Source organism: Pristis pectinata, chromosome 29, assembly GCF_009764475.1.
Source record: "Pristis pectinata isolate sPriPec2 chromosome 29, sPriPec2.1.pri, whole genome shotgun sequence".
NCBI lineage: Eukaryota > Metazoa > Chordata > Chondrichthyes > Rhinopristiformes > Pristidae > Pristis > Pristis pectinata.
This window is the reverse complement of record NC_067433.1, coordinates 7,764,788-7,777,256: the sequence shown is the minus strand read 5'-3', so window position 1 is coordinate 7,777,256 and position 12,469 is coordinate 7,764,788. Positions and strand designations below refer to the sequence as shown.

At 46.3% G+C, this 12,469-nt stretch overlaps 1 protein-coding gene across 4 annotated transcripts in view; it reads right to left on the bottom strand.

Annotated features, from left to right (window-relative positions):
* Positions 1 to 12,469, bottom strand: part of LOC127584432 (electrogenic sodium bicarbonate cotransporter 4-like) — a 75,603-nt gene that overhangs the window by 46,959 nt on the left and 16,175 nt on the right. For all 4 annotated transcript variants that reach the window (XM_052041242.1, XM_052041241.1, XM_052041240.1 and 1 more), the window contains exons 4-9: positions 10,894 to 11,049; positions 6,738 to 6,793; positions 3,860 to 4,017; positions 2,689 to 2,776; positions 298 to 452; positions 11 to 136 (exon numbers count right to left, since the gene is read on the bottom strand). In XM_052041242.1, coding sequence (XP_051897202.1) covers positions 11 to 136; positions 298 to 452; positions 2,689 to 2,776; positions 3,860 to 4,017; positions 6,738 to 6,793; positions 10,894 to 11,049 — 739 coding nt within the window. The remainder of the gene's footprint in view (positions 1 to 10; positions 137 to 297; positions 453 to 2,688; positions 2,777 to 3,859; positions 4,018 to 6,737; positions 6,794 to 10,893; positions 11,050 to 12,469) is intronic.

The window sequence follows — 12,469 nt, the reverse complement described above, 5'->3', positions numbered from 1 at the left end:
AAATAAATACCTTCCCGTCCATGTCAGCTCTTCCCCGAGCTCATGTGGTGCCGGCATCTCCTCATCATCACTTCCTCCACCGCATCCCGCTGATCCATTCATCTGTCCTGCCTCATTGAGAGAGTAGACGGACTTCCTGTTGCAGAGACAGAGAGAGAGCTGGTCAGTCAATGGTCAGGCTTAGGGGAGAGGGAAACCGGTTCACCCTGCCCATGTTGCCTGTGACAGGGAACCGTTCATCCGACTGTTCACAGCTCAACTGGGAAACCCCTGCAAATGACAAAAGAGAATTCGTACCTCTTCTCGGCTGGTGTCACTTTCTTGGGAGGCTCGATCCTGATCTTGGGGTCCCATTCGCCAGGAGGAAGGACAATAACTTCGTCCAGGAATTCGTCAATGCCAGCTATCAGGTCATCTCTGTCTCTCGCTTTGTAAGCCACGTCACTGAACAGCTGCAACCCAGCACAATGGGAGCAGGGTGTGAGCATCAGCCAGGATAAAGTGCAGGAGAGTGCAACCAGCCACTGCACAGCAGAGGTACCCAACCCCCATCCGCTCCAAACACTTAAATTAACTTAAGTTTAGTCCAGGATCTGATGGTAAAAATATTGGGATATTCAAATGGGACATGGAGTGTGCCCTTTCATTGAACAGTTGGGATATTAGATACTCGCAAAGAAACATCGAAATGTAGAGTGCAGGAATAGGCCCTTCAGCCCGCCATGTCTGTGCTGACCATGATACTGACTTAAACTAATCCCATCTGCCTGCACATAGTCCCTCTATTGCCTGCCTTCTCATGTGTCTGTCTAAAAGCTTTTTAAACATTGCTATTGTATTGTTTTGGGAGTGGTGGTTGGAATGGATTGGATCAGGAATGGTTGGTGGTAGTGATGGGTGGGAACGGGATTGGGGAATGGGATTGCTTTGCGAGGGGACTTCAGGAAGGGTAAGTCAGGAAAGCTAGCACCAGTCGTCATTGAAGGTTCTGCAGTGGAAAAGGTGAGCAGCTTCAAGTTCCTGGGTGCCAACATCTCGAAAGATCTATCCTGGGCCTGGTACATAGATGTACCGATGAAGAAGATTCAGCCACTTCCATCATGGGTACAGCTCTCCCCAACATCGAGGACATCAACAAGAAGCAATGTCTCAGAAAGGTGATATCCATCATTAAGGATCCCCCCCCCCCCCCCCCCAACCATCCGGGCCATGCCCTCTTCTCGATGCTGCCATCAGGCAGGAGGTACAGGAGCCTGAAGACCCACACCTCAAGGTTCAACAACAGCTTCTTCCCCACTGCCGTCAGGTTCTTGAGCCTACCTGAAAAACCCTAATTCTACCTTGGACTATATTTCCCTCAACTTGCAGTAACGTTTTCATGTTTATTTTTATTTATGTCGTTGTGTAAGTCACGTACAATTTAAGTTTATGTAATTTATGTTTGCCATGTTTGTAACATACTGTGCTACTGCTGCAAGAAGTTAATTTTCGTGGCACTTATGCCCATGACAATAAACTTAAACTAGAACTAGGAGTAGTGGGGAGATGGAATTGGATCAGGCATGGTTGCTGGGAGTAGGATCGGGAATAACGTGTTGTATTGACTTACTGAACTGTATGGGCAACAAGGTGCAGGACAGAGCCACAGCTCCTGCCTTGAGCTTAGAAATGATGGTGGGACTGAGTCAATCCACTCAGCCAACCTGGTTGTCATCAACTGATGCCTGGACCACACATGCACAGGGTTAACTAACCAGCAGCCCCTCTTCCATTGCTGCACTGGCCACACACAAGCAGAAGGTAATGAGATAGGAAGGACTATTAGTTCCATATTTTCTAATCATATAGAAGGAGGGCATTTGGCCTATCAAGTCTATGCTGGTTCACTGAGCAATCACAGCGTCCCACTAATTTTCCCTGTGACCTCTTCTCCTCACTTTCCCATGAACTTGAAACTGATGAGAATGTGGGGAGAATTAAAAATTAATTAGTGTAGGATCAGTGTAACTAAATGGTTGATGAATCACTTTAAAGAGCTTCATCATTGGGTTCAACGCAGACTCGGTGGGTTGAGGGGCCTGTTTCTATGTTGTATCTCTCTATGACTCTAACTCTCCTGAGATCCTACCACCTACTTACACACTAGGGGCAACTTACAGCGGCCAATTAATCTACTAACCTGTGTGTCTTTGGGAAGTGGGAGGAAACCGGAGCACCCGGAGGAAACCCACGCAGACACAGGAAGAATGCATAAACTCGACACAGACAGCACAGGAGGTCAGGATTGAACCTGAGTTTCCAGAGCTGTGAGGTAGCAGCTCTACCAGCTGAGCCACTGTGCTGACTATCCATGAGTGCAGAAGGGACAAATTTCTGAGCTGTTGCTGCAAATTCTTTGCTTTGTGCTTTCTTGGAGAACCGTTGTTCTTGCATAACATCACCAGTCGAATCCCACTGGTGTTAGATGTAAAGAAATGTCACCCATCATCACCATAACACAGAACACAAAGAAAAATGCCGCAGAAATGATCTTAAATCATTGGCTAAACCCATTGATGAAGTCCTTTAAAGTGACTCAGTTTAACACCAAGGATAGAGGTTGGTCTGACTGGCTCTCAGTTCATTGTTTCCAACCTCATCAACACATCATCGTGCCTTTTCTGATCGGTTTTTAAGTTGATAACTCACATCATCCACCATCAGTGTGGCCATTGCTCTTCCAATCTCACTATAAGATTTGCCTTTTCCTTGAGGCCCCAAAAGAATAAAAATAAACCTGTGTGGAATAGAGATAGATAAGTTAGAAAAGTGAACATAAAATTCCCAAATTTATTCCACTGGAAAGCAAAATTAAAGTGCATTTATAACAGGCTACATAACCATTGCACTGAGTCCACATTTGGCTGAAAGCCATTTAAAACTCCTCAGCAAGAGCTAATTGCTTTCACAATACTGTTGACGTACAGGGAGCCACTGAGTGAGTTTGTGTGAAACCAAGCAAAAACATTGCTGTGTTAATTGACCCGCGTGCCAATGACCCAACAGCTGATTAACCACGCATTTGAATACAAGTGACTACTCGGAAGACAGTGCTTTTAGGAACCGGATCACTGGCTGCTCTGATTCTGGAAACTGGGACAAAACTTTTAACAATCTACACAAAGACGCAAGAAGGAAATCAACATTTTTAGAGGGCGGTCCTAGATCAGATCAATCTAAGACCCAACCAATACTATTGCTTTCAATGAATTACTAGGAGCCACTCGACTCCTCAAGCCTGTCCTGCCCCAGGGCTCATCTCCTCCCTGTTCCCGTGCCCCCTTGCACTCAATTCCCTCGTCTTCCAAAAATGTATCCACTTCCTCCTTAAACACTGCCAATGATCCAGCAGACACCACCCCCCCCCCACCCCCCACCCCCACAACCCTCTAGGGCAGAGAATTCCAGAGATTCATTCATTACCCTCTGTGAGAAGAATTTCCTGTGTACCTCAGCTTTATATAAACACCCCCTAATCTTGTAACAATGTCCCCTCATATGAGGTTCTTCCACTGATGGAAACATCTACCCGTCGTACTCCCTCTTATATGTTTCACTAAGATCGCCCTTCATTCTTCCAAGCACCAAAGAATAAAGATCTATGGAGTACAAACTTGTATTGATGATATGAATTTTCATCATGGAATAACTGCAGCTGTAGAACTATCCAACACAGTGCAATAAAATTGGAAGTTAAAGTAACTTTAAAAATATCTGCAGTGAGCCCTTCTAAACTATGTGTAGTGAGTCTGTCTCGATCACTGTCTGTGTTTACACCACTGGATTCACCAATGCCCTCTCTGGCTGCACCGATCAATACCTTGTTGGCACGGCCACCTCTGTCAGTCCGCCCAACATTGTCGGCTGCAGGAGACGAACGAAAGCTACGAAAGGTTTTTCCAGGAAGTCCACTTCTCCCACAAGGATGTTTGACGCTTCTGAATCGCGAGGTATCTTCTTCTTGAATTTGTTCTTGAGCTGTGAAGAATGGAAGGGGTTTGTGAGTCAGAGATTGGAATGGCGTATTGCTGCCTATGGCAGAAGGCGATAACAGAGAGAACAGAATGGTCTGTAAACATGGATCATAAACTCAGTTGCTTTGCTCTGATGAATGGAGTTGACTTGCCAACGATTCGTATCTTAAACCTCTCACCAAATGCACATTACTGAGCCTCACTGTGTCCTCAGCCAGTCGCAGTGAGTCATCAGAAAGAGCCAACTGATGATCAAAGGCTCATTCATGAATCCTACTGAACAACTACTCACAAAGTAAGAAGGAAAGCATCTTTTCAGGCACCTGGCCAGTGTAACCTGATGCGGGTAATAACTTCTGTGCAATATCAATACCTGGTCCAGCTAGTATTGCACTGCCTCTTACTGGGGGTTTGTTTGATAATAGAGACAGAGAGTCATACAGTACAGAAACAGACCCTTCAGCCCAACTGGTCCATGCTGACCAAGATGCCAATCTAAGCTAGTCCCACTGTCTGTAAGGAGTGTATATGTTCTCCCCATGTCTGCGTAGGTTTTCTCCGGGTGTTCCGGTTTCGTCCCCCATTCCAAAGACGTACAGGTTAAGAAGTTGTGGGCGTGCTATGTTGGCGCCGGAAGCGTGGCGACACTTGCAGGCTGCCCGCGGAACACTATGCCAAAAGATGCATTTCACTGTGTGTTTCGATGTACATGTGACTAATAAAGAAATCTTACATCCCTCTAAACCTTTCCTATCCATGTACCCGTCCAAGTACCTTTTAAATGTTGTTAATGCACCTGCCTCAACCACTTCCTCTGGCAGCTCATTCCATACACTGACCAGCTTCTGGGTGAAAAAGTTGCCCCTCGGGTTCCTATAAAATGTCTCCCCTCTCACCCTAAACCTATGTCCTCTAGTTCTTGATTCCCAAACCCTGGGAAAAAGACTGCGCATTGACTCTATCTATGTCCCTCATGATTTTATACACTCCTATAATATCACCCTTCATTGTCCTATGTTCCAATGAATAAAGTCCCAGCCTGCTCAAGCTCTCTCCATAACTCAGTCCCTCAAGTCCTGGCAATATCCTCGTAAATCTCCTCTGCATTTTTTCCTGCTTAAAAGCATCTTTCCTATAGCAGGGTAACCAAAAGTGTACACAATATTCCAAATGCGGCCTCACCAACAACTGTAACATAACATCCCAACTTCTATACTCAATAGTGCTCAGTTTAAGCCAAAATATTGGATCAGCTTAGAACTACAGAGTGAGAATCATTCACTTGTTAAGAAAGACAAGCTATTGACCAATTCCAGTTAGATTTATCAGACATACAGCACGGAAACAGACCTACGGACCATTAACTCCATGCCAGCCACAGAACATCCACTTACACTCAACCTACACTAATCCCATTTTCTTCTCCCCACATTCCCATCAACTCCCCCAGATTCTACCCCTCACCTACACACAGTGGCCAATTAGACTACCAACCAGCAAGTCTTTGGGATGTGGGAAGAAACCAGAGCACCCGGAATGAACAACACAGTCACAGCTAAGACGTGCAAACTCCACACACACTGCATCCAAGGTCAAGATTAAAGTCATTCTTTGTGGCCACTTGGCAGTGGGTATGTCCACATCCCAGACCCCATTACGCTTCCTGAAAAGACAGACAGAGCTTGGAGAAGATCCGGAATTGCTCTGTGAGAGTGACTTGCTATACACTCAGGGTGCAAACACAATGGGGGGCAGGCAAGCCTTTATACTCTCAGCCTCTGACCAGCTTTCCACAGGTGTTGGTCTCTGCTGGACACCACAGTGCTCCATAATCTGCCAGCCAGCGTGTTGTGGTCTGTAAGCAGGGTGTGTAGTCAGGAATGTGAATGCAGGACTAAGCTGCATCCTCGTGATTCCAGTCAATAGCAATCTGTTACTTCATAATCTGATTAACAATTTAAAAATGTGGAATATTTTATTATAACTAAACAAAGGTAAATCAAACTTGATTTTTCACTTTAATCGACTGCATTTTCTACATTTTTTGCTCAAGCTCTGAAAACAGCAGGCAAGAGAGACAGGCTGGAAATTCCTTCTTGTTTGGATGAACTGTGTAGACAGGAGCACCTGAAGGAAACTCACTTGGAGAAAGTGCAAACTCCACGGAGGCAGCACCAGAGGTCAGGATTGAACCTGGGTTGTTGGAGCTGTGAGGTAACAGCTCTCCCTGTTGTGCCACTGTGCTGTGTGGGAATCCTCCCTGTGCTGTGCAGAAACACAAGAGGCTACATTTGTGTAAAAAGTTGCCCCTCAAGTTCCTATTAAATCTCTCCCCTCTCACCTTAAACCTATGCCCTCTAGTTCTTGATTTCCCAACCCTGGGGAAAAGACTGTGTGCATTCACCCTATCCATGCCCCTCATGATTTTATACACCTCTATAAGATCACATCCCAGTCTCCTGTGCTCCAAGGAATAAAGTCCTAGCCTGTCCAACCTCTCCCTATAACTCAGTTCCTCAAGTCCTGGCAACATCCTTGTAAATCTTTTCTGTACTCATTCCAGTTTAGTAATATCTTTCCTATAGCAGGGTGACCAAAACTGAATACTCCAAGTGCGTATTGTGTTCAGTTCTGGTCGCCCTGCTATAAGAAGGACGATAGGAAGCAACAATTCAGAAAAAAAAAGGACATGATGAAAGTTCGTATCTTAAGATGGAGATTTACCTGGTCAGTGCTGGGTGTATCTGCAATATCATTCATGCTTCTGCTTTGAGCATGTCCTGTAATTAAAAAAAGGCACAGAAATGGCACTTAATTTGAAATTTGCAGAAAAATTGGAGTCAAGGAACCATCGTAACAATCGAGCTGGGGGTTTGGAATTGGGGGAAAGGCTTCTAGTTGCTGGTGAGTAGCTTGGTTTGGACATTAACCAAGGAGTGAGTGCATGCACACAGGCTGCATGCGACGCCTTCATCTTAGTTACCCAGTCACCAGGCAACATAGGCAGGTAACTTACGTAGCCGTCCATAACTGGAAGATTGCCTCATTCCCAGGTCTTCTGTGGAGCGGTAAAAACCTGCCCCAATGCCAGGAGATCGGCTGGGGCTGCGAGCTGTGGGTCGCTCATTAATTCAAGCAGTTAGTAAGAAAAGAAATAAAGATATATGTATAATTAGCAAAATGTCTTATTGCACGGTGTGCTTATGCAACAATTGCGGTAAGAGAATAAGATTTCTTTCCCCTCTGAGCTGACAGTCATAGATATCATTACTGGGCACTTGAAACTATTTTGAAACCACTTGAAATCTAGCACAACTCCCTGACCCTCTCCCCTCCACTACCTGGCACAATTTACCTGTAATCTTTCACCCCTTTTAGTCCACCAATCACCTCTCCACTCCTCTCTCCTCTTCAGACTGCCCATCCCCCTTCTCCACACTCAGTCCTGATGCAGGGTTTTGACCCGAAACGTCAACAATTCCTTCGCGCCCCCCCCCCCCCCCCCACAGATGCTGCTTGACCTGCTGACTTCCTCCAGCAGATTGGTTGTTACTTGAAACCATTTCTCTGCCCTGCTACCAGTGGCTGGCTGATAAGTGGTAAAGTATATACAGAAAACCTTTGGAAACCTGTCTCTTAACTCAAATAAAAGCAGAAAATGCAAAAGCTCAGCTGGTCAGGCAGCACTTATGTTTCAGGTCCCAGACCCTTCATCAGAACTGAGAAATAAAGAAAAAAGTTTAGTCTAGATAGTGGAGAAGGTGGGTTTGAATTCTCCAACTTTAGATAACTCAACACTTTCTTTCTATTTGTATCAGGACTATCCAGTTTGCTTGCCAACCATATGTTCAATTATCTTTCATTTGTACGCCTCGGTCTGCTGGCCAGACTATACAACATCAGCCAGACTTTACATCATTAGCAACACATTACACAGACAAAGGAGCTTAACGGCTCCTTAATGGCTCATTATTTCACCCTATCAGAGAAATTGTCTTTGTTCCACCCACTGCCCTCCCCCATTTTCTCTGCAACCTAGACTAACTTGTTTTCTTGAACAAAAAACAGAACACAGGAAAAACTCAGTGGGTCAAGCAGCATCTGTGGAGGCAGAAGGTATAAGTTGACGTTTGAGGTCAAGACCCCGCATCAGGACAGAGATGGAAGAGGACCAATTGCCAGTATATAGCGGGGGGTTGGGGGAAGGGGGAACAGAGGCTGGGAGGTGATAGGTGGAATCAGACGGGGAGGAGATGATGGACAGATGGGCAAAGTGAGCAAAGGAATTGAATTTGGAAAGTTTAATGTTCCTGCCATTGGGTGGTGAGCTACGCAAGCAGAATATGAGATGTTGCTTTTCCAGTTTGTGTTTTGCTTCTCCACAGCAGAGAGGTCGGTGAGGGAACTGGAAGGAGAGTCAAAACAGCATGCAGCCAGAAGCTGGAGATGACCACTGTGGACAGAGAGCAGGTGTTCCACAAGGTGGTCACCTTCTTTATGCTTGGTTTCACCAGTGCAGAGCAGACCTCATGATGAGCACTGACTGGTTGGAGCAGATGCATGTAAATGTCTGCCTCACCTGAAAGGGTTGTGTAGGTCGCTGGATGGTGGTGAGGGGGGGGGGGGTGAAGGGACAGGTGTTACATCTCCTTCGGTTGCAGGGGAAAGTGTCAGGGGACGGGGAGGGGTGGGTGGGGAGGGATGCGTGGAGCAGGGAGTCACAAAGTGAGGGGTCCCTATGGAAAGTCGAGAGGGGAGGAGAGGACAGGACGTGACTGGTAGTGGGGTCGAGTTAAAGCTGGTGGAAATGGTGGAGGATATTGTGTTGGATGTGGAGGCTGGTGGGGTGAAAGATGAGGACCAACTGGTTTTCTCTCTTTGTCAGTTCTGATGAGCGTGAACTGCTCCCAACCTGCAGCAGCCTACTTATCACTCAACCCACCATAAGCCACTGGGTTCATTGGAAAGTTTGTTATACTACTGTGTAACATGTTAAAAAAAAGTGAAATGAAGTATTTGGGTATAAATAGGAGTGAATCTAATAGTTTGAAAAATCAGCTGCGCCAAAATCCCAAGGGTGCCAAGGGAGTCTTACTGCACCACTTTATAATCAGACCAAATGCACGAAGCTTCTCTACCATCCCTGTTCGAAAGTGAGCTGGGCCCAGGACTAACGACCCTCAGCTTTGTCCCCCAATCCATCCCTGAGCCTCGTGCCGCTTGTAACTCTCCGCATCACTGAGCCAAAAGCAAGAGGTAGAGTTCCCTCTGCTCCCCACCATTGGAGGTCAGGATCAGTTTTACGCCCTGTGAGTTGAACTTCTATGGTAGACAGTCCGAGCAGCCTCCTAAATCTGCCTCTTGTCAAGTTCCCAGCCTTGACTCACGTTGTGCACAGGACCCTTGCATCACATTCACTGATGGACCTATAGTGACAGGAGACAGGGCTCTACAATAGACTTAGTTTTTTTTGTTCTAATAATGTTCCTTCACGTATAATTTTGCATAGTTTATGTTTAATTTATGTTTTTCTTGTCAATATTATGTCTCTGACACTATGTGCCTGTGATGCTGCTGCAAGTAAGTTTTTCATTGCCTCTGTGCGTACATGTACTTGTGCATATGACAATAAACTCGACTTTGATTTTGACGCGTTATAAGTAGCCTGGCTTTAGTCAGACATTGAACTGACTTTTGTACCATCACATTTGAAAAGTTACAGAAAGTACAAGTTTGTCCCTGAAAGAAATGGACTAGAACTTTAGAGGGAAGCTAACACAGCACTGCGTTTTGGCAGAATTTTGGAGACCTCGTAGGTTTTAAATGGTTTGTGAAATGCACCATATGACAACATTTCAATTGGCAAATAAAGGAGCCGACTTTGAGTGTAACAGGTCTGTGACAGAAGAAGGGAGTGAGCAGAAGGAAAAGTTCATTAAAGTAGACTTTCTTTGTAAGGTGCAGATCTTTTCCATGGCAACATCTATTTCTGGCTGGCTTCATTCTGCACCATAAATGTTGATGATTCTGTGATATTAATCATTTAAATGTTGGTCAGAACTGAGGTGTTCCGGAGTTCTGCTGTGAATGAAGTCCAAATCTCAGAGATGAGAGGAGAGATAATTGGAAGCTCAGACTAGTACAAGTACATGGTTCCCTGAAATTGGTGTCACAGATTGACAGGGTGGTGAAGAAGGCTATTGGTATGCCGGCCTTCATCAGTCAGGGCTTTGAGTATAGAAGGTGGGACGTTATGTTGCATTTGTACAAGATGTTGGTGAGGCCGCATATGAAATACTGTGTTCAGTTTTGGTCACCCTGCTATAGGAAAGATACCATTAAGCTGGAAAGAGTGCAGAGTAGATTTATAAGCATGTTGGCGAGACTTGAGGGACTGAGTTATGGAAAGAGGTTGAGCAGGTTGGGAGTTTTTTCATTGGAGCGTAGGAGAATGAGGGATGATCTTACAGTGGTGTATGGAATTATGAGGGGCATAGGTAGGGTGAATGCGCACAGTCTTCCTCCCAGGGTTGGGGAATCAAGAACTAGAGGCCATAGGTTGAAGATGAGAGGGGAGAGATGTAATAGGAACCTGAGGGGCAACTTTTTCACCCAGAGGGTGGTCAGTATATGGAATGAGCTGCCAGAGGAAGTGGTTGAGGCAGGTACATCAACAACATTTAAAAGGTACTTGGACAGGTACATGGATAGGAAGGGTTTAGAGGGATATGGGCCAAATGCGGGCAAATGGGACTAGTTTAGATGGGCATCTTGTTCGGCATGGACCAGTTGGGCCGAGTGGCCTGTTTTCATGCTGTATGACTGGATGACTATGAAGATCTCAGTCCCACATCATGAGTAGCCGGGCTACTGTGCTCACCTGACGAAGCTGTGGATGACTTCCCAATGTCAACCAGGGAACGATGGATGGGCTTCTTGGTCTGGTGGCGATGCTTCCTCAGGAGGATGAATGAGATCTGTTCCCGTACGTCTGGTTTAATCAGTCCATCTTCAATCTGCTTGTCAATTATATCATCTGCAATTATAGACACATGAGTCATTTTCTTACCTGAATAGGTCAGATGGATTTTTCTTCCTTTAATGAGTAGAAATTAGCTTTTTCACCCTCTAAGAACTCCCAGTTAACATGCAGGGAACCAAACTCCTTACATTCACCCCTAACTGATTCAAAGGTTGATTTACTCGAAGACCATCCCTCAGCCCCTTTGATCTCCTCGTTCCACATTGGCAAGCGTACAATCTACTCATGACAACATTGTGCAGTTCCCGCCGAACTTCCTGCACGTCCCAGCTGCCTGCAGGCACCATGTGTTCTTGGCCTCTTTCCCACATCATTTTTCCAGCCTCCAAGCTGTCCCCTCTTGTCTTGGCTGAGTCTTGGTTTACTCTACCTATTGTATTAAGTTGCTCATAATATCTCTATCGCACTAAGTACCCTGCTCGTTGTTATTAGGTGTCCATCACAGGAAGGATGAGGTAGCACAGTGAAGGTATATAGGAAATTTATAAGGATATTGCCCTGGTAGGAGAATTTTAGCCATGGGCAATGATTGACCAGGCTGGGGTTGTTTACTTTGGAGCAGAGGGACTGAGGGGATAACACTATGAGAGGCGAAGATGTCTTGTATTGGAAAGTCCCATTTCCCTTGGTAGAAGGTCAATAATGAGGTTCAAGTAGAGATAAATAAAGTAAATCTGTGGTGGTGTGGGGGTTGGAAGGGTGAGTGGGTGGGGTGTAGTGGGTTGAGAGGAAGGGAGGGGGGAAATGGAGTGGGTCAGAGAGTGGAGGAGCAATGGCGAGGGGAGGTGGGGGCAGTGGAATGGGGAAGGGAGTGAGGGATGGGATTTGGAGGGTGGGTGAAGGAGTATGGGTGGACCAGGGAGATGGAGGGTGTTGGTGGAGGGCGATGCAAGTGTTGTGTGGAGGTGGTGAAGAGGGGGATGGGGGACTGGGAGGGTGTTGGGGGTGGAGGAGGGTTTATGGGGGTTGAGGGGTAGGTAGGCTAATGTAAGTTGGGAGCAGTGGGGTGATGAAGTCATAGGGAGGGGATGGAATAATGGAGGTGGTTGGGTGGGATGCGGAAGGGAGCAGGGGTGTGGAATTTGGAGGGTGGGAGGGCAGTGGAGGGTGTGGCTGGAGGCTGATGCAAGGGTTGGCTGTAGATGGTGGAGAGGGGCGATGGAGGGGGAAAGATGATTTCTGGAGCTCCCTGCGGTAAATAGTGGTGAAGGTGGAACCCTGATCACATTTAAAAACATCTGGCACAGATGTGGAATCAGTTGCAGGTGAGGATATGAGCGGCGGGGAGGCGGAGTGAGCAGTAGGGGCATCTGCTCCCCCTCCCAATAAATATGAACTGCACGAAGGGTGTGTTCACGTGTCCGTGTGCGTACAAAGCACGAGTTCTTAAAGTGCCCCTCCAAAGGTGGTCAAA